General features: G+C 34.9%; 1 protein-coding gene across 1 annotated transcript in view; it reads right to left on the bottom strand.

The window, feature by feature from the left end:
- fat1b (FAT atypical cadherin 1b) overlaps positions 1 to 22,562 on the bottom strand; it is a 47,516-nt gene that overhangs the window by 5,662 nt on the left and 19,292 nt on the right. The window contains exons 11-25 of the mRNA XM_073821106.1: positions 21,046 to 21,242; positions 20,731 to 20,884; positions 17,250 to 17,483; positions 14,328 to 14,717; positions 14,030 to 14,244; positions 11,095 to 11,232; positions 10,855 to 10,998; positions 10,527 to 10,715; positions 8,253 to 9,054; positions 6,493 to 6,624; positions 5,562 to 5,713; positions 2,537 to 2,999; positions 1,483 to 1,636; positions 1,292 to 1,402; positions 610 to 1,211 (exon numbers count right to left, since the gene is read on the bottom strand). Of these exons, the coding sequence (XP_073677207.1) occupies positions 610 to 1,211; positions 1,292 to 1,402; positions 1,483 to 1,636; positions 2,537 to 2,999; positions 5,562 to 5,713; positions 6,493 to 6,624; positions 8,253 to 9,054; positions 10,527 to 10,715; positions 10,855 to 10,998; positions 11,095 to 11,232; positions 14,030 to 14,244; positions 14,328 to 14,717; positions 17,250 to 17,483; positions 20,731 to 20,884; positions 21,046 to 21,242 (4,077 nt within the window). The remainder of the gene's footprint in view (positions 1 to 609; positions 1,212 to 1,291; positions 1,403 to 1,482; positions 1,637 to 2,536; positions 3,000 to 5,561; positions 5,714 to 6,492; positions 6,625 to 8,252; positions 9,055 to 10,526; positions 10,716 to 10,854; positions 10,999 to 11,094; positions 11,233 to 14,029; positions 14,245 to 14,327; positions 14,718 to 17,249; positions 17,484 to 20,730; positions 20,885 to 21,045; positions 21,243 to 22,562) is intronic.

Genomic DNA, 22,562 nt, shown 5'->3' with positions numbered 1-22,562 from the left:
TTCACGGCAACCTGTCAAAATAAAAGTACGGTGTAACATGTAATGGGTAGGTGTTGACGTTAAAAAAAACACAATCTAAGGTAGAAAAAATAATTTCATTGTTAGTTAGTAAACACAAGTACATCTAATTGAACATAATTTATTTTCATCAACAAATTATCATAGAACAGCTTTATGAGCTTTATGATCCATTCTCAAAGACTTTAAGTCATTATTTGGGTAGCACACATATTCTGAATGCCTTCAGCAGAATTCAAATTAGCCATTTTAATCTAGATTAATCTAGATTAATTCCAAGATTTAATCTAGATTAATCTAGATTAAAAAAATTAATCTATGCCCACCCCTAATATATATATATATATATATATATATATATATATATATACAGAACTGATATATATGTTCAGTGTGGAAATGAAAATGAATTAAGAAAATAAAAAACTGAAAGAAACTTTCTTTAAATACTTTTTAAATTATTTAATAAGCAAATCGGTTTTGACAGATACCGATAACCATAAAAACACAGGTAATCGGTCAACCCTTAGTCACATTTTTTTTTTTTTTTTTTTTTACCAAGGGCACCTTTAAAGACCAGATTGCACTAACCATCAAACTCCGAATCCCAGTCCATTTGCTGTATAGAATCATTTTCCGAGTGTGAATGGGACCCCTTGCGATGTGGTAGGTTAGGGGCTACGCTGCACACAGCCACAGTCTTCCTAAGACCGAAGAGCGGATCTGGCGTGATGCTGCTGAACTCAGGCACGGAGCCTCGGTTGTTTCGACATTCTCCAGGAATGCTGGGCGTGTAGGAGATTGGTCGCACCGGGACCTGCGGTGGGGTGTCCAGGCGCAATTCTTTTCGGGCTTGGTTGTATACGCTTGACCTCTGAATGTAAGAATCAACATCTTTGTACTTATCAAGCACTTTATCGCTCCTGTCAGGTTTGCAGGTTTTTTTCCACACTACTAAGAAAAACAACATCAAAACAAAGATGGCTGTCAAAAAGGCCAACATTGCGACCAGTTCTCCAATCCAAGAGTTCCAGGATGAAGTTATGAGTTGGTTCCTAACTTCTGTGTCCACTTCACATAGTCTCCCGCTGAATCCCACCAAGCAGGAACAGTTAAAGGATCCGTATGTGTTGAGACAACGGCCGTCGTTGAAGCAAGGCTTCTCCACACACTCATCGACATCAGTCATGCACCTGAAAAACAGAAATGCTCCATCAGACATACTTGGGAAAAGTACTATGATATCTTCATAAGAATGATAAAAACAAAAGACCTTTCTCCTTTGAATCCTGCCTCACACTCACAGATGGGTCCATCAAGACCGTCTATACACCGTCCACCATTCTGGCATGGATTCTCCTTGCAGTATAGACCTATCTCACACCTGCAATCATACAAAGAGTTTTGGGCATACAGTAATTCTGAATTTGAAATCAAAAATTGACTTGACTGACAGTGCAATACCTTTGACCTGAGTACCGGCCTCTGCATTTGCAGTAGTAATCCAGGTTATTTTGGATGCAGGTTCCTCCATACAGACAGGGGTTGGAGTCACATGGACTGATCTTAACCTCACAGCGAGTCCCAGAGAATAAAGTGCTGCATTCACAGACATATCCTGTGGGAATATCAGCAAGCCAGTTTATAAATAAATCTAAACCTAAAATGCTCACCTAAACTGTATTTATTTGATCAAACATACAGTATAAAATCATTGTGAAACATTATTACAACATAAAATAACATTTTTTAAATATAAATATTTTAAAATGTAATTTATTCCTATATTTTAATATATTTTTTAACGTAATTTATTCAAATTAAATATTTATTTCATGATTATTTTATTTTATTTGTTGCTTAAGAAACTTTTTTTTAATGATCAATGATTACAACAATCAGTTATGTCACTTTTGATACATTTTATGCATTCTTTCGGAATAAAAGTATTACTAAAAAAACTTTTCAATAGAATGTCAATTTATATCTTATTTTTATTTTATTTTTTTAAAAGTCTTTTATAAGACTTTTATAAAAAAAGAAAAACAAAGAAAAACAAGGAATATAGAATTGGAGACATAAATTCCTACAAGAAATAAAATACCGTAAGGCAGAAATGTATGATGGCGTTTTGTAGTGCACTTCATTTGAGAATGAAGTGAAAATGTTTAAAAAATAAAGTTGAAACGTTCCAAGAAAAGTCGAAATTACAAGAATAAAGTCAATGTTTTGAGAATAAGGTCGAAATTAAATTCATGTGAATTAATCGTCTTTTTGATTACAATTAAACATTTGTTTCATTAAATTATATATTATATAATTATACTTTATTCTCACAATTTTGACTTTATTTTTAAAACATTTCAACTTTAATCTCATAATCTTAGATTTTTTTTTAATTTAACAGTAATAATTTTCTATAATTAATAAATATGAAAAATATCATCGGCATTGATATTAATACAGATAGTGTTAGTACGATATTTTCATTAATCTACAGTATGTGGGTTCAGTCTACCTCCAGTCTGCCTCATTAAGCAGCTCCCTCCGTTGAGGCAGGGATTACTGGAGCAGTCTGGAGAAGGAAAGAAGACACAGCCAGGAGACACTCCCACCATGTCCTCAATGGCAACCCCTAATGGACCATTTGAGTCCAAAGACAGTCTCTGTCCATTAAACAGCACAGAGTCCATGCAGCCCTGTAGGCTGTCTGACACCGGCAGATTGCGCCTGAGTCTGGAACCGAAACGTTGAGCACGTCCACCCAGGACCACCTGGTCCCCCAGGTCGAGGCAGTGGAGGGGACCGGGCGCGATGCCTGATGCAGAATGAAGCTGATCCAAAACCAGTCTGGCATAGTTACCCTTCACCTCAAGTTCTGCCATGTGCCACTGTCCATCATTCACCAGGACGCTGTGCACAGAAACTGTAGCAAGACCCCAGCCGCAGTCCAACTGGAACTGCAGTCGGCCTCCTACGATCTGAGGAAAACATACAGTCAATTTTAAAGGTGACATATAATGAAAATATTTATTTTTTCATGTTTAAGTGCTATAATCAGATCCCCACTGCATCTACAAACCTAGAAAATGTGAAAAGGACAACCCAGTAAGATTGTTTTGGAAGCCTTTCTTTGCAAGAATGTGAAAAAATGACTGCACAGAGGAGCACAGGCCACTATTTAGAGTCCCAGCCTCAGAGACAAAAGAGCAGTAGATTTCTTGATTTATTTACTATATATTACAGCAGATCTAATATAAACATGGGATTTCTTTACCTGCACAGACATAACCGATTTGTGTTTTTAACAAAAAATTGAGTGTATTTGACAGTTTAAGCGCAATAAGACATGAAAGAGAACTCAGTTTAGTAGTCACATTCTGTGTGACAGCCACTTTCTGTGTATGCTTTGTAACTCATTTGTGTTTTCAACATAAACTTAAGTGTATTTGTCAGTTTAAGCGCAATAAGTCATAAAAGATCATTTAGTTTAGTACTCACATGCTGTGTGACAGCCGCTTTCTGTGTGTATGCTTTGTAACTCATTTGTGTTTTTAACGTAAATTTGAGTGTATTTGACAGTTTCACCGCAATACGACATGAAAGAGAACTCAGTTTAGTACTCACATGCCGTGTGACAGCCACTTTCTGTGTGTACTAGAGTTGTCACCATAAAAATGACTTACGATACTATACCAGCTGAAGTATCGCCATACCAAGTAGTATCACAATACCATCCAGTATTCTGTTAATTTAAAAAAAAATCTACAAAATTAATCAAAATTTCATAAATAAAAAGATGCAAATGAAAACAGACAAGATTTTTCTCTGAATACTTCATTAATGTGAATGGATGACTGGCTATTGTTATCCATGAAATCATGTAAATGAAACTCATCGTAGCACCGCACAGACTTTTAGATGTGGTATTTAAACATGTACACTGTACTTATAATTGTATAAGTAATGTTATAAGATTAATGTTTTAAATACAAAACTCTGAATATAGAAATATGTTGGAAAAGAATGTAATATGATGGGAAACTTAAAACTGCCAGCAGGTGGCAGCAGTGTTGATGATTGAATCATTGAATTATTCAGGAGCGTTTCAAATGACTGTTTTTATGAATGGCTTAGTGAATCAGTGATTCGCCCAAACCAACGCGGATTCGGATTCGAACACAGAAACGATATCTTGTCATATTTCTGAACTGCAGGAGCATTTTTGCTGGCATATCTTGAAATTTCCAAGTTAGCAGCTTCTATATTAAAACGTATTAATTTATAATGTTAAAAAATATACATATATAATGACTGATAAGAGCCAAGTGCAAAGCCACTATGTTAATGAACGGAATTGCATTCGTGATAACAACGATGCTTCCAGAAACTAATTATTACACTTGTTCTAAAAGTGGGCAAATGTATACAAATACGAAAATACTTTCTTGTAAAACATTTTGATGTTTAATAATTGATTCTCGAGCTGCTATTTTTTAAATAACATTAGACGGTCAAAATCAGACCCACTCTTCTGATAAACTGCAGCATGAACAACGTGTGCGTGCAACTTCTCATTTCAAACTGAACTGAAGTGTCGGGAAACACTGAATTACACAGCCTGTACTACACAAAGCACAGCAGCAAGACATTTTGGCAATCAAATCTGCTAGCGTGCATGTTCAGATGAACGTTTTAAACAGTGTTCCTGCCGTGCATATAACTTATTTTACGGTGCTACCGTATGGACGATACTACCGTTTCAAAACTGCAATGGCACCACGGGTATTTTTAAGCTTTAGTATCGCGATACTACCATAGTACCGGTATACCGTGCAACCCTAGTGTGTATGCTTTGTAACTCATTTGTGTTTTTAACATAAAATTGAGTGTATTTGACAGTTTAAGCGCAATAAGACATAAAAGAGAACTTAGTTTTGTACTCACATGCCCTGTGACAGCCACTTTCTGTGTGTATGCTTTGTAACTCATTTGTGTTTTTAACATAAACTTAAGTGTATTTGACAGTTTAAGCGCAATAAGACATAAAAGAGAACTTAGTTTAGTACTCACATGCCATATGACTTTAAAACGCATGATTTCAATTGCGATAAGCATGATAATCAAAACCAAACAGATGTATTTAGCAGAATATCTGAGGTAGGAGCTGTACAGGCAAAGCCCTATTCTGGAAAAGGGGGCAGGGAGCAGCAGCATTTAAAGAGACATGCACGAAAACAGCGTGTTTCTGCTTTCACTCAAAATAGGCATTTTCAAAATGATTTAATAAATTATCTGTGAGGTACTTTGAGCTCAAACTTTGCAGACACATTCTGGGGACACTTGCGACTTATTTTACATCTAGTAAAATGGGAAATAATAGGACTTCTTTAAAATACACTGCAGAAAAAAAGGTTTAAACCAGCATTTTGTTTGTCTCTCCCAGCCATAAAACCACTCCAAAACTATCATTAAATACCACCTTAGACTGGTTTAACTGGTTTTTAGAGTTATCTAGAGATATCTGGTATGGGTTTTTATACCTCTAAAATGCTGTGGCCTCTTCCTCTGGCAAGTATTACTGTTCCTTCTCTTGAGAGCGTTTTTAACTTGAGCGTGAGCTTCACTTCTCTAATGCTTTCTCTCAGGCGATATTTAATGTAGCTGCTCTCAGTAAATGTCATTGAAGATCCTCCTTAGAACAGAAAAAAGACAAAATGCAGTAAGTAGCAAATTAATTAAAATAAACACAGATTACATTTAAGTTGGGTTCCTGGTTGCTTATGTCTGTTTTACACACCTTTAAAACTGGCTGTAATAATACATTTCTTACTAATTAATTTTAAGCCATGGAAAATTGTAGAAAATGTCATGCACACACTATCCATAATAAAATTAGTATCTAATGTTTTCATAACATCATCATACTGCCCTACAAATGCAAAACACAGTAACTACAGCAACACTGGAACTGAAAAAATTGCTTTTTGAAACTTTTCTTGATTGATTTGTGCTTTTTTTTAACATAGTTGAGCTAACCTGGTAAGGTTTCTATCATAATATCTTTGTAATAGCGACATTAACATGTGAAAGGCAATTGTAATTATTCTAAATAAAGAAGTGCTAAGACATTCTCATTAAGGATGTAATGGAGGAACTCAAGTCTTTTATCTTGTAGTTGATTTACTGTTAAACACATCATAGATCGTGCTCAAGAGAAGCCGTCATTCTCTGCATTAATTATAAAAACACCCTTGTGTTAAATTGTGCATGTAAGTGCTGCTTCACCTAATGATTAAATCTGCAAATAGCTGAAAGTGAGGCCTATTTTATTGTACTTAATGAATGTGTTTACAATACACATGCTTGCAAATTAATTTTAATTAAGTGAGCAGGGAACAAATTAATCTGCACCTGTGATGTGTCTTTTAGATGACACTGTCTTCTCTGATAAGGAAATTGATTCACTGTTACCTGAGCATTTGGCTTTGGCAGCCCCTGTGCATACGCAGCTGTGTTTTTCTTCCCCAAAGCCTGAGACACACTCGTAGCCTTCAGGACACGGGCTGTTTACACAGGTGGTTTCATGCTTCAGGCACTTTCCGTCTGAAATAGCAGGAGATTGGAGGAAATAAAGTTGTGATTCAACAAATTTACTTTGTAGACATTGTTTCACATACAATGTTGTCAAAATGTCAATACACAATAACAATTTTAATAAATATTTTTACTTTTATTATCATTACAACAACTATTATTAATAGGATTAATATTGTTATTATTAATAAATATTTGCATTAATAATTATAGTTTAATAATTTATACAATTTATACAAATAATACTAAAAATACAATTTTATATATTATTATTATCATTATTATTAATGATAGTAATAATAACAGTAAAATCATTGTTGTTTTTTTACAAGGCATTATGTATAAATTGTTTTTTTTTATCAAAACAATGAAAACGAGCCGAAATGTAACATTTTTTTACACCTCTAGAACTAGAATTATTATTATTATAATTCATTTTAATGATAATAAAATAAAATTGAAATTTCTAATAATATTTAATAATTATTCATATTAATATTAATAATTCAAATACAACAATTTAACTAGGGAGAAATTAAGTATTAATAATAATACACTTATTTTTATAATTATTATTGTGATGTAGAAAAAAAATATATATAATAAAAGTACAAATAATCATAGTAATTATCCTACTAAACTAATAATACAAATACTAAAAATAAAGTATTTTTGTTGTTGTTGTTGTTGTTAATAATGATAATAGTGCAATTAATTGTAAAAATAAAATAACATTTATATTTAATAGTGGAATTAATTAAAAAAAGTAAAATAAATAAATAAATAAATAAATAAATAAAAGAGTGTGAAAACAAACCATGATTTAATTTTCTTTTATACCCCTAGAACTAGAATTATTATTGTTGTTGTGATTAATGATAATAGTGCAATTAATTGTAAAAATAAAATAAAATTTAAAAAGTAATAAAAGAGTGTGATAATAAGCCATTAATTCAAATTTCTTTTATACCACTAATACTAGAAGTATTATTATTATTATTATTATTATTATTATTATTAAATAAAAAAGTAAATAAATAAATAAAAACTTTTAATTAATAAAAGAAAGTGTAAAAACAAGCTATGATTTAATATTCTTTATATCTCTTGAACTATTATTATTATTATTAATGATAATAGTGCAATTAATTCTAAAAATAAAATACCATTTTAAAAGAGTTTTTAAAAATTATAAAAGAGTGTGAAAACAAAGCATGATTTAATTTTTAGAATTTTAGAATAAGAATTATAATAATAATAAAAATAATGCAATTCATTCTAAAAATAAAATAAAATTGACAAACGTCAAATCGACAAAACAAAAAACAATAAAACAGTGTGAAAACAAGCCATGATTTAAAATTCTTTTATACCTCTAGAATTGTTATTATTATTTATATTAATGATAAAAGTACAAATAATAATACTAATAATACAAATAATACTAAAAATAATACTAAAAATAAAATTAAGGGGAAATTATTATTTATTATTATTGTTGTTGCTATTATTACTAGGGTTGTTATTATTATTATTAAAAACAATATAATTTAAAAAGCTTTTGTTTTTAAAATGTCGATTCAAAAAGCAACAACTTTACAGATTGTTAGCCAGTTTATGACAGTAACATTGCATACCTGTGCACAAGCATTTGGCTGTCATGTGGTGTCTGGGTGTGACATAGCTCACTCGAGCAGTGCTGTACGTGGCCATACTGGTCTGGTTAAGCAGGACCACTCGTCTGCACATGGCACCAGGGCACTCAGAGCTTGAGCACTGACTATTCAGAACCCGCACCACATGTAGTCCTGTCATCTCTTTGATGGCTGCTCTGGAAGAGCTGAGCTTCTGAGAAAGGGCTTCCAGTGAGCTGCCTCCTCGTCCTGGTTTTTCAAAACACAGAAGAACATCCAGGCCGTCGCCAGTTTCTGCAGGCTGCAGACTGATCAACTGCAGGGCACCCCTGCGGACTCCGGCAATACTGCGGACCGCTTTCTGGAAGTTTTTCCAGTGGTCCTGAATAAAATCTGCTGCAGCGATGCCAGCAAATCGCACAGAAACAGAACTGTCCAGCATCTGCTCTGTGACCCGCAGCACGTTCACTGTGACACTGGCTACGGCTGAGAAACGGCCATCGCTGACTGAGACATTAAGCTGGTAATGACCCACGTCCAAGCCTCCGCGGGCCAACAATCTGCCATCAGCGCCAACGACCGAGAACAAGCTGTGTGACTGTGGCTCCAGACCGAATGTGAGTGTGTCATATTCATCTTGATCTGTGGCGTGGACCTTGCCCAGCATGCCTCCTAAATACTCATCTTCCAAGATCATGATGAAAACATCCAGAGAAAGCACAGATGGAGGATACACACTCGTCTGTACTACAAGCACACTGACAGATGTGACTGATCTCAGTGGGGGCCTTCCATTGTCAGACACCTGAAATTACATACAGAAGATTTTCATTTTAGATTTGAAATTGTAACGGTTTACATTTAACTTTTCACAATAGTAAAAATAAAAATACAATTTTGAAAATTATCATTATCATTGTCAAAAAATAAGTCCATGAAAAATCTATAATTTAAAATTCTTTTATACCTCTAGAACTAGAATTATTATTATTATTATTATTATTATTAATGATAATAGTACAATTAATTAAAAAAAATAAATTAAATTGAAAAAAGTTTTTAAAAATGTAAAAAAATTGTAAAATTACATATAAACGTCTTTACTCCCACATTTGTTCAATTTAATGCATCCTTGCTGAAATACGATATTAATTTATTATTTGTATTTATATATTTTACTGTATTATTATTGTTGTTATTATTATTTATTATTACACAGAAATATTTATATTAATGTTAAAAGTACAAAAATAATACAAATAATATTATAATAAAATAAAATTAGGGGAAAGTATTAATATTAAATACTTATTGGTTTTATTAGGGATTATGTATAAAAAATAATCAAACATAATGAAAAAAGCTACAATTTAATATTCTTTTATACCTCTAGAACTAGAATTATTATTATTATTATTATTAATGATAATAGTACAATTAATTTTAATAAATTAAATTGAAAAAAGTAAAAGAAAATGTTGTAAAATTACATATATACATCTTTACTGTCACTTTTATTCTATTTAATGCATCCTTGTTGAATTATACAAATATTAATTATTTTATTTATTTATTTTTTGGCTGTATTATTAATATTAATAGTAATAGTATTTATTATTATTATGTAAAAATATTTATATTAATGATAAAAGTTTAAATAATACTATACTAAAATAAAATTAGGGAAAGTATTAATATAAAAAAATAAAATGACATTGAAAAAGTAAATAATAATAGTACAAACAACACCAAATTATTGGTTTATGTTTATCAAACACCATGAAAAACTGTAATTTATTATACTTTTATACCTTCAATTTAATGCATCCTTGCTAAAATACAAATATTATTATTAATATATTTTTGTAGCTATATTATTATTTATTACAATTATTATTAGTAGTAGTATTTTATTTAGTCTTACTGACCCTACATTTTTTTAACGGTAGTGTAAATTTAAAATGTGATCATATGTTATTTGCCTGCTATGACACTTGTTCAACACAAGAGGGAACTTTGAACACATGAATGATTACAAATGTCTCCATCACATAACAATGAAATCTTCCACTAATAGAACTTTGGAATCAAATCAAAGACTTTGGTATGTTTTTTTTTTTACTATTTCGGGAACCCCATTCTGCTAAAGAAGTCTCAGTTGAGGGTCCCCTGGCAATTTATGAAGCAGCTACCAGGAAGCATGAAGTCTAACACTGCTGTAAAAGTCCCCTAAAGGCTTGCTACACAACAAACAAATGGACAAAGCTTAGTTCTCACCTGCACTTGCAGTATATGCTGACCCTTTTTCAGCGGTCCAGCTGTCTTTATCATACCCTGCTGGTCTATGCTGAAGGGGCTTAACTCATCACCCTTCAAAATACTAAAGAAAAAAGGAGGTCCATTTTGGGGGGAGTCAATGTCTGTCACATTGAGCTGTAACACATCGGCCCCTGAAGACAGATTCTCCTACAGAATAAAGAAAGATACCCAGAATCACTCCAAAAGAGCAGAGATTACCACATCACCTCTCACTGAGAACTCATGGAGTAAGGAAGAAGAGTGTAGGATTTAATTTGCTCTACTCTATGGGAGAGTGTGGTCTTGCCTGGATGATGAGACTGTAGTTAGCCTGAGAGAAAACAGGGGGATTATCATTCACATCAGACACGGTCACGTTGATTGCAGCGCTGTCGGATTTGGGGGGATTTCCACTGTCGGAAGCCAGAACGGTCAGCATGTAACTCGCTACCTAATTTATCCGAAATAAAAAAGGCAGTTCAGCTTTTGCAAGGAATTAGGAACACTGATTTAGTGAAGGAGGAAGATGTTATTCAAAAAGCATTACCTGTTCCCTGTCCAGCTGATAGGCCAGTCGCAATTCACCACTGACTGCATCCATGATGAATGGAAATGTTTGGTTGTGGTTCTCAACGGAATAGCGGATATGGTTGTTTAAAGGCCCATCAAAATCATTCGCAAGTACCTAAGGACAGGGATCATTACACTTGATGAAAATCTGTTTTTCCTCACATAAACCAGATGCCATATTGGTGTAGCAACACAATCAAAATATAATTTTATTATTATAACTTGTTTAAAGGGACAGTTCACCCAAAAATGAAAATTACGCCATGATTTAGTCACGCTCAAGCCATTCTAGGTATATATGACTTTCTTCTTTCAGATGATATTATATTTCAGATGAGTTATATTAAAAAATAAAAAGTCCTGGCTCCTCCAAGCTTTATTTGAGGTCAGAAGTTTACATCCCCCTTTCAGAATCTGCAAAATGTTAATTATTTTATGAAAATAAGAGGGATCACACAAAATGCACGTTATTATTTAGTACTGACCTGAATAAGATCTTTCACATAAAAGATATTTACATATAGTCCACAAGAGAAAATAAATTATAAAAACGACCCAGTTCAAAAGTTTACATACACTTGATTCTTAATACTGTGCTGTTACCTGAATGATCCAAAGCTGTGTTTTTTGGTTTAGTGATAGTTGTTCATGAGTCCATTGTTTGTCCTGAACATTTAAACGGTCTGCTGTTCAGAAAAACCCTTCAGGTTTCACAAATTCTTTGGTTTTCCAGATGATGCTCCAGAAAGAGAAACCATGCATTAAGAGCTAAGGGGGTGAAAACTTTTTGAATTTGAAGATCGGGTTACATTTAACTTATTTTGTCTTCTGGGGAACACGTAAGTATCTTCTGTAGCTTCTGAAGGGCAGTACTAAATGGATAAATATGATATTTAGGCAAAATAAGAAAAATGTACACATTTCCATTCTGTTCAAAAGTTTTGACCCCCCGACTTTGCGACGCATCTTTTTTCCTTCTGTATATATATATATATATACTTTTTAACCACAAATGCTCGCTTTGCACTAGCTCTGCAATTACAGTATGCTGGAAAAAGTCATGTGTGGTTAGTTCTTCATCTGTGTTCTTTAGTTCAAAAAGATTGGGTAGGGTGAAAAAACTCCATCTAATTTTCTCCTGCAACTTCAAAATCGTCCAACATCGTTGTTTTTTTGTAAAGGGCATTTGACACGTTTCTTTGTACGTTCACTTTGTTAACATTGGGTTAGTACTTCCGACTACGTCACGCATGACCTTTCCAACATCATTACGTAATGCGCAAGGTTGGGCTGGTGCAAGACGTCCATTTGTGGCTAAAAAGTATATACATTTTTATTGTTATAAGAAAATGACGGATTGTTTTGCTAGACAAGACACTTATTCCTTGGCTGGGATCGTGTAGAGCCCTTTGAAGCTGCACTGAAACTGCAATTTGGACCTTCAATCTGTTGGCTCCCATTGAAGTCTACCATATGGAGAAAAATCCTGGAATGTTTTCCTCAAAAAAAATACAGAGTTCTGAAACTCTAAATGGCACAGTTCGATAGGTCTAGCTCAATCTGACCTGGCAACGTCATTGTCACATGGCAGCTGATTGGTTCTCTCCTGTTTCGGTAGCCAATGAGCTTACTGCTCAATGTTCAAATACCTGGCTTTTGTTTGCTGTAGCAGTTTGAAACCCTGCAAATACTGACTCTTTGCATAAATGTCATGTAATTGTCGATAAAAGCCTTTGAGACGTATGAAGTGCTTGTAATTATATTTCAGTACATCACAGAAACAACTGAAACAAAGATCTAAAAGCAGTTTAGCAGCAAACTTTGTGAAAACTAGTATTTGTGTCATTCTCAAAACTTTTGGCCACGACTGTACATGCTTACAGCAGCATGTTGTGGATGTATTGGCAGTAGCAAGTCTCGGTTGTTCCACCAAGACTAAATACATTAACGTGACAGAACTTAATTTCTTTGCGAATGAAGAAAGACATGAACAATTTGGATGACGTGGATGAGTCAATTTTTATTCTGGAAGTGAACTAATCCTTTTCATGTCTTTCTTTCTTCAGTCAAAAAGAAATTGTTTTTTGAGGAAAACATTTCAGTATTTCTCTCCATATAATGAACTTCTATGGTGCCCCCGAGTTTGAACTTCCAAAATGCAGTTTAAATGCAGCTTCAAAGGGCTCTAAATGATCCCAGCCGAGGAAGAAGGGTCTTGTCTTATCTAGCGAAACAATCGGTTATTTTCTAAAAACATTTACAATTTATATACTTTTAATCTCTACACAGAGTACACACAGAGCTAGACAAGGCGAGCATTGGAGGTTAAAAAGTATATAAATTGTAATTTTTTTTTGAAAATAACCAATCATTTTGCTTGATAAGACCCTTTTTTCCTCGGCTGTGATCGTTTAGAGTGCTTTAAAGCTGCATTTTGGAAGTTCAAACTCAGGTGCGCCATAGAAGTCCATTATATAGAGAGAAATCCTGAAATGTTTTCCTCAAAAAACATAATTTCCTCACGACTGAAAAAAGAAAGACATAAACATCTTGGATGACAAGGGGGTGAGTACATTATCTGTATTTTTTGTTCTGAAAGTGAATTAATTCTTTAAGCATGTTGCTATGGGATTGCTAGAGGTCCTGCTGAGAAAAACAGAAGAAAAAAAACTGCCTAAACTGTTTGACTGGTCATATCTGGATTAGAGGCTGATTTTAGAGGGGTTTTGACCCCAACAGGGGTGTTCTGTTTGTTTGGGGTTTTGTAAAACTGTAAAAATACTATGCTGTGACAAAAGTGGTTGCATATAAAAGCAGACCATATTGTGAAGTGGAAGTGTAGAGAGAACCTGAAACAACTGCCACTTCAATGATAAGGTGTAATTTAATGCAAACCCATGCAAAACACTTACTGTCAGCACTGTGCTCTCGAGCTTGCTGTCCTCACTGACTACAGCCGTGTAGGTCTTCTGGCTGAACACAGGGCTGTTGTCATTGATGTCCAGGAGGTGAATAGTAACAGTAGCTGTGTCACTGAGTGACTGTTTCCCTCTGGCGAATGCCTTCACTGTCAGGTAGTGCTGTGGAAACGCCTCATAGTCCAGCGGCTCCATCACAAAGATGTCACCTGCAAACATAACATTTACTGTGGAGTCCTTTTTGAGCCACACTGTCAAAGAGAAAACTGTGCGTACTGTATTTGTGTGTCACCTGTCCGTGAATCAATTCGGAAAGCTCCTTGCTCGTTCCCGCTGGTGATAGAGTATGTTGTCTGGGAAGTAATTTCCCGGTCTTTGCTTGCAGCAAATACATTCAGAAGCTTTACCCCTATTGTAACATCCTCAGGAACTGTGTAAACATATTCCCTGTGCTCAAATGTCAGCGGATGGTCATTAGCGTCCAGCACTGTCACCACCACAGAGCTGAGAGAGGACAGTCTGTGAGGAGAGCCATGGTCTGTCGCTCGTACCCTCAGCACATGTGTGGCCTTCGTCTGTCTGTCCAGAGACCTTTCTAAACTGATAATTCCAGAGTTCTCGTCAATTGAAAACAGACCTCCGGCGGAGTTCTCAAACGAGTAACGTATTTTGCCGTTCATCCCTGGAGATAAAGAAACAAGAAAGAGTATTAAGAAAGGTCAGTTCTGGAGGTCTGCATTAGATTTCTAAAGGCCTGTGTTAGATTTGTCGCAGCATGGGATTCGGTCTCTGATGTGTAGGCAGGGAACAGGTGGTTGTTGGTGGAAGCAGCCTGTTTTTTTTAGTTCTCAGTTCTCTGTAGTGTTTTCTAGTGTTCATACTGTGAATCATTGAAAAGGTCCATTTATTATATATTGAATGTTCACAGAAGCCCTATTTTCATTATTTTATGGAGTAAAAGTTTCTGACACGAAAGTGAAGAAATTGTTGAATAAAGTCGTTTTTTTACTTTTTTACTTTGTGCATAAAAAGAATTCTCTTGACTGCATAACATTACGGTTTAACCACTGATGTCACATTTTAACAATGTCTTTACTACCTTTCTGGTTTTTGAACCCTATCCAACAATGACTGTATGATTTAGATCCATCTTTTCACACTGAGGACAACTGAGGGACTCATATGCAACTATTACAGAAGGTTCAAATGCTCAGTGATGCTTCAGAAGGAAAAAACAATGCATTAAGAGCAAGGGGTGAAAACTTTTGAACAGAATGAAAATGTGTACATTTTTTGCCTAAATACCATAATTTTTCATTTAGTACTGCCCTTCAGAGCATACAGGAGATACTTACATGTTTTCCACAAGACAAAATAAGTTAAATTTAACCTGATCTTCAAATTCAAAAAGTTTTCACCCTCAGCTCTTAATGCATTGTTTTTTCCTTCTAAAGCATCAGTGAGTATTTGAACCTTCTGTGATAGTTGCATATGAGTCCCTCAGTTGTTCTCAGTGTGAGAAGATGGATCTCAAAATCATACAGTCATTGTTGGAAAGGGTTCAAATACACAAAAATGCTGGAAAACCAACAAATTTGTGGGACCTGAAGGATTTTTCTGAAGAACAGCAGGCAGTTTAACTGTTCAGGACAAACAAGGGACTCTTGAACAACTATCACTAAACAAAAAAAAAACAGCTGTGGATCATTCAGGTAAAAACAAAGTATTAAGAATCAAGGGCAAGTAAAAAAAAATGTATCAATTATTTTCTCCTGTGGACTATATGTAAACATCTTTTATGTCAAATATCTTATTCAGGTCAGTACTAAATATACAATAACATGCATTTTGCATGATCCCTCTTATTTTGGTAAAAATAATTAACATTTTGCAGATTCAGAAAGGAGGGTGTAAACTTTTAACCTCAACTGTAGGCTGAAGTGTTATTAAAATATAAGTCATAAATCCCCTTTATAACCCTTTGCTTTCAGCAACGAACATACATTTTTGCATTTATTAGGGAAACAGTGATTTGTGCTGTGATTTATGCTCTTTGTAATTAAATTCCTGATATTTCATAACAAAAATGCAGGCTAAAAATAAAAACACATAGTTGAGAAGAGTAAACGAGTTCAAAAATTGGACTTAAATTGAGTAGAAGTGGGCAGAGGAATATCATTATATCATTAAGTCATGAGTGGGTTGAAAGGATAACACTCTGAGGAGAGCGTTTGGACTTCCAACAAAACCCAAGGGATGCAAAAATGAGCCTGTTCTTCTAGTCTGTTTCATGTCATAGTGGGGCAGGATGGCTTAAATGTGACCTGATTGCTTCTTGTTAGGTTAATTTGCAGTTTATATACAAATACATTCTTGTTCATATGCTCATTAGCACAATGAGAGCAGACCTTGTTGTTAGTGTCGCCCGGTCGTCCAGCCTAATTGCCTCTGACTAATTAACGCCTATGAAAATCCTACGATGACAGCTGAGTGAATTGGAATTAATCACTTCATAATCTCCCCTCCAATCAGCAAATGCTCACAAACACATCTTGTTGATGGTAATTTCTGAAAGAACCTCTAATTACAAGACATCTATCCGGGCAGTTGTTTACTTTAGTCATTAGTGCCCACAATAGTGTTTGCAAGACAGACAGGCCTTCAAGTGAACAAGTTTTGAAGAGTAATGACGCGGTAGGGAATGGAATGTGTGCGGGTAACTTCATCTAAACAAAGGAGACGGGCATCTCGCCATCGTCTAGTGGTGAGACCAAAGCCCAGATGGACAAAAGTAATTGAAATGTTAGAAATCTGAAGTCAAACAAGCAACAGGCACTTGAGATGTCAGAAAAGAAAAACTTTTGAACTTTAATTCCGAGGCAGAAAATTAGAGTGCAGACCACTGCGAGAAAGTAATTGTTACCTTCGCAGGGAGCAAAGACAATTGTGCACGAGGAGCATAGATTATATTCAATTGTCCCATTGTCAGGGAATGCCGCACGCTGAGTGAAGATGAGAGTGATGAAATGCCACACAGAGCAAATGATGGCATAGACTAATAACTACTGATGCAACAACTGCCTCAATCAAGATATACACTGCTGGAAACAACTACTGTACATCTAACTAACTGTTCTTCATGATTGTATGAGAGAATTTGCACAAGATTACCAAACAACAGAAATGGTTGATAATGTTTAAAAGCTGTTCATACCAATATCTGCATCGAAGGCCTCTAGTCGTGCCACGTACGTCCCAGGTTGTGTATTCTGAAATATATTAACGTGATGTTGGTCAGATGTGAATTTGGGGGCGTTGTCATTAATGTCATCGACTGTGATGAGCACAGAAGTTTGGCAGAAACGATTGCCTCCATCCACCGCTCGCACAGTTAGGTTGTACACATCTGTCATCTCTCTGTTTAGGGTTACCAGCGTACTCACTGCACCTAGAAGAAAATGCAAAAATGTACACTATTTTTCAAAGATTTAGGGGTCAGTACAATGCTTTTAATCAGCAAGGATGTATTGAACTGGTCAAAAGAGAGCGTAAGGACATTTATAATGTCACAAAAGATTTCTATTGCAAATAAATGCTGTTCTGTTGAACTTTCTATTCATCAAGGGATCCTGAAAAGAATGTAAAACAAAAATATGAAGGAACAACTATTTTCAACATTAATTACAATGAGAAACATTTCTTGACCATCAAATCAGCATATTAGAATGATTTCTGAAGGATCATGTGACATTTAAGACTGGCTGCTGAAAATGTGCCATTACAGGAATAAATTACAATAGATTACTATGGAAGCCTACCCTGGAAATCCAGAGGTCTCGCGAGAGCACAATTTGAATTGTCTCTGCAAGATACTCTGGCATCAAGCAATGATGCAGGTTACTGCAATACGTAAGCAATTGTGGGAACCAATCAAATCGGTGTATCTGATGTAGGCGGGCCAGAGGCGAGCTAATCTGATGACGACAGCACTGCGACGTTCGAATCATATAGTAAACTTTGAAAGATCGCTGTCGCTACAGATGAACAACAAGTTGTTGGAAACGGCTTTGGCCGCTACAATGAACGAGTTAGACTTGGCTTTCCATATAAAAGAGGAACAGAAAACCGAAAACTCGAATCGTTCCTCTGCAAGAAGGACGTTTTTGCTGTTTTGCCGACTGGATACGGCAAGAGTTTAATCTATCAGTTCACGAGTTCACGCTTACATATAATTAGCCGGAGAATAGTAGTGCATGTTTGGCGTGCTGTCCGGTGAAGGGCTCCGAGCTCGGGAGTGGCCCGAACCCAGAGTACGTTACCCCTCAATAGAAGTAGCGAGAACTCGGAGTGATGAGATGGGGTGGTGGAGGGTTACTGATAAACCATCGAGTGAATTGAGGTGAGTCAGCTGTGTTTAAACCTATGGCGCTGATTGACTTGTGATGTTTAAGCTAAGCATCTGACGCGCTTCTCCCAAACTTTGTTAATGAAACATCATTTAGCTCTGCTGGTCGCTAAGTGTGTTTTGTTGTGATTGGTCGTGGCGTTATCCAATTGCGTGCAGTTAGAGTTTCAAATGCATGCTTGGTGCCGCCCCTCGAGTTAGGCAGTTTTCATTGCTCGATTCCAGACCCTTAATCTTAATAGATTAGGGTCTGGATTTTTCCAGGCTAATGGAAACCCGTTTCCGCCACTGAATAAAAATGAATTGCGACTCTTTATCTCACAGACTTTTTTTCTCGCAACTGTGAGTTTGTATCTCACAATTCTGACTTTTTTTCTATGAATTACATCATATAAACTCGCAATTCTGACTTTTTTGTCTCAGAACTGAGATATAAAATCACAATTGCGAGTTATTAAGTCAGAACTGTGAGAAATAAAGGCAGAATTGCAAGATATAAACTTGCACTTTTGACTTTTTTCTCGCAATTGCGACTTTGTATCTCTCAGAACTGCGAGTTTATATTGCGAGTTTATTTAATGCAATTCTGACTTTTTAACTCATAATTGTGAGTTTATATCATGCAATTGCAACTTTATTTTTTCTGAGAAACAATTCTGAGAAAAAAAATCTGAATTGTATGATAACAAGTCGCAATAACCTTTTTTAAATTTTTATTTGGTGGCGAAAAAATGCTTCCATAGATTACATATAATACGATAGAAATAATACATTTCTAAAAAAAAAAAAATTCAGAAATGTTGAAGGTCAGAATGATCAAATTTGTATACAAGCACTTAAATTACACTTAAAGTTTTTAATAATACCTAGTTCTGCCATTAAACTCTAGATGACGCATGCTGAGGGGTTGTTAACATAACTAATGATATCACAGAGTTATACAACTTGGCACAAGCTGATTGGTTCATGTTGCGTACACAACCAATGAGCTTGCAGCTTGCAGCTATTTAAATGGCTGGTAGCATTCACTTGGGCATTTCGCAGCGCGCTTTCAGAGTTCCTCTGAAACCCTCCACCTTCCCCAGCTCCACCTGAATAAATCTGCTAAGGGTTATTTTATGCTATTTGTGCAGCAGCAGTATGTCTTAAATACTCACAGCACCGTATGCTTTAGCAGTACCAAGTTCTGTACTTGTTTGCAGCAGCAGCAATAATCTACAACTACAGCAATAACCAACAGCAGCAGCAGCATCGTAGCAGATCTATCCTGCCAAGACCAAATACATTAACACTGTCATATCCATTACCATGCTAAACTTTTCAGAGAGTTGTTATGACAGAAATATTGTTACAGTTGCATAACTATATTTCCACTCCAATTCATTTTTTTGAAATGACATTTAAAAGGTGTCTAGCACAAAAACCTGACAAATGTATTCAAACATTATTTAAACATTGAAGAACGGTAAAAACTACAATGAATATGTTATGTGGTACATATATTTAGCAAAATTCTCCTCTCCAGAGTTAATTTCTCTAGCTGACTAACGAGTTTATGGTCACCAAAATACGTTTTTGTAAAGTAAATGTGACTTTATGGGACATTGTTTACAAGTTGTTATATTGATGTCTTTCTGCAGTTAAAACACTGATTAAGCGATTACACGAGACAGAATACGGATTTCAGTATGTTGTACTCTTTCTTTTAACATACCTGTTTATTCATGTTTATTTTGTGCTGAAACTGGTATAAAAGCAGCGGATATGATTAGTTCACATGCACTTCATGCTGATCTGTCACTCCACATTAAACAGTGTCAAAACGGCATTTATTATTTGAATATTGTAATAAAATGAACAAAATTTTTAATCTGAAACAGTTTCATACCACAAATAACAAAGCATAAAACTTATTGTGATTTTTTTAGATGGGATGTGCGCTACAATTTCCCTTCATTAACTGAAACAGGCTAGACTAAACAATTCCTGGGATTTAAGAATCAATATATTTTCTTAAATGTAGAATCTATTAAAATAGAGAAATCAATATTTTTTACCCAGCCCTCTTACTTACATCTTAGAGAGTTCTTCTTTGCTATTCACATTAAACACTGAACACATTAAAGTCGATACAGATCAGGAACGATAATCGCAAAGTTGTGAGCTTGAACCAGGCAAGGAGTGATCAATGAGCTACTGCCATTATGTCCTTGAAACAGACACTTAACCTCTTGCTTTAGATAAAAATGCAGTCTAAATGACTATATAGTTCCCATTTGTTCATTTTTACCTGTTTTGGCATCAACTGTGAATGATTCAGCTCCACCCCCACTCAGCTGGTACGTGATTTCCGCATTTGACTGGATATCTGCATCAGTGGCTGAGACTTGAAGAATTTGTCTTCCGACAAGTGCATCTTCAGGAACACTTTGAGTATACACATCCTGAGAAAGAAACTGAATTTCAATTTAAACTGACACTGCAGAAGTCACAATTCTCTGTGAAAAATGTGTCTATGTGTAACGTGTCTAAAAAGTATTAATTAAAAGTTCTCTGCACAGTTCAGAGTAAAGTGCTCAGGGGCTAATGAATATACACATCATGCCTTCTCACAAACAGGACTGTTGTCATTTGCATCAAGGACAGTGATCTCTACGGTAGCCTTTGTCTCAAAGGTGCCATCAGTGGCTGTGATGTTTAAAAGATAGAAATCTCTCTCCTCCCTGTCCAGGGTTTTGCTGACAGCGACCACCCAAACACCATCTGTGTGCTTCACATCAAACAGGCCCTGTGGGTCTCCACCTGAATACATTAAACAAGGAAAAATTAACTTTGGTCTAATCAGAAATATTTAATAAGAAGATTAGCAGTCAAATCATCATGCGTTTAGCATCATTCTCAACAGCTTGGGGATTCATTGTATTTCTAGATGCATATAAGATACTAATCAGGCGATGTAATGAAACAGAGGACAATAACAAGATGCTCTGAATATCTCTAATCAGCGACGGTATTATACAGAACACTCATATACATATCATAGATTATTCATAACATCCAGCAATTTAGTTTCTGGCATTAGCTCTGTAATTTCTTTGCTGACTATCCAAAGGTTAATAAACACCTCCCAAAAGATCAGGTTGAAATGTCAATACAAGTTTCTTTAAAGGGACAGTTCACCTAAAAATAAAATGTTGGTCTGTTTCTCACTTTTCCAGTGGCTGCAAGGGGATTACACCATGTATTTGTAGGGCTGTCAAAGTTAAAGGGATAGTTCACCCAAAAATAAAAATACTGTTAATGATATGCATAATATTTAACTTGATTAATTCAACACAATATAAACACATCTTAAATGAAAAAAATATAACTGCCTTTATATTTAAGCAAGTGTTGCTTTAGATGATTAATGGATTGATGAACACTACAATTATAGTGTAAAAACTGTATGGTTTGATTTCTGGGTTCTTCACTATGGAAGCCCATTTCCACCACTGAATAAAAAATTCTAAAAGTAATTGCGATTTTTTTCTTCTTCTCACAGTTCTGACTTATCTCAGAATTGCATGATACAAATTTGCAATTCTGACATTTTTTTCTCAGAACTGCAAGATATAAACTCAATTTCTGACATTTTTCTCAGAATTTTGTGGTATAAACTGACAATTCTGACATTGTTCTCAAAATTGCATGATATAAACTTACAATTCTGACTTTTTTCTCAGAATTACATAATAAGAACTCACAATTCTGACATTTTTCTCAGAATTGTGATATAAACTCACTATTTAGATTTTTTCTCAGAATCGCATGACATAAACTCACAATTTTGACTTTTTTTTCTCAGAATTGCGTAAGAACGCACAATTCTGATCTATTTCTCAGAATTGTGACAAACTCATAATTTAGATTATTTTGTCTTAAAATTGTGATATAAACTCACAACTCTGACTTTTTTGTCAGAATTGCATAATATATACTTAATTCTGACTTAACTCGCAATTACTTTTTTCTGAGAATTGTGATATAAACTCACAATTCAGATTCTTTTTCTTAGAATTGTGTGATATAAAGTCAAATTCGGACTTTTTTCTTAGAATTTATATAAACTCACAATTCTGA

This window comes from Garra rufa, chromosome 16 (genome assembly GCF_049309525.1).
Source record: "Garra rufa chromosome 16, GarRuf1.0, whole genome shotgun sequence".
NCBI lineage: Eukaryota > Metazoa > Chordata > Actinopteri > Cypriniformes > Cyprinidae > Garra > Garra rufa.
The sequence above is the reverse complement of the archived record's forward strand: the minus strand, read 5'-3'. Positions and strand labels throughout refer to the sequence as shown.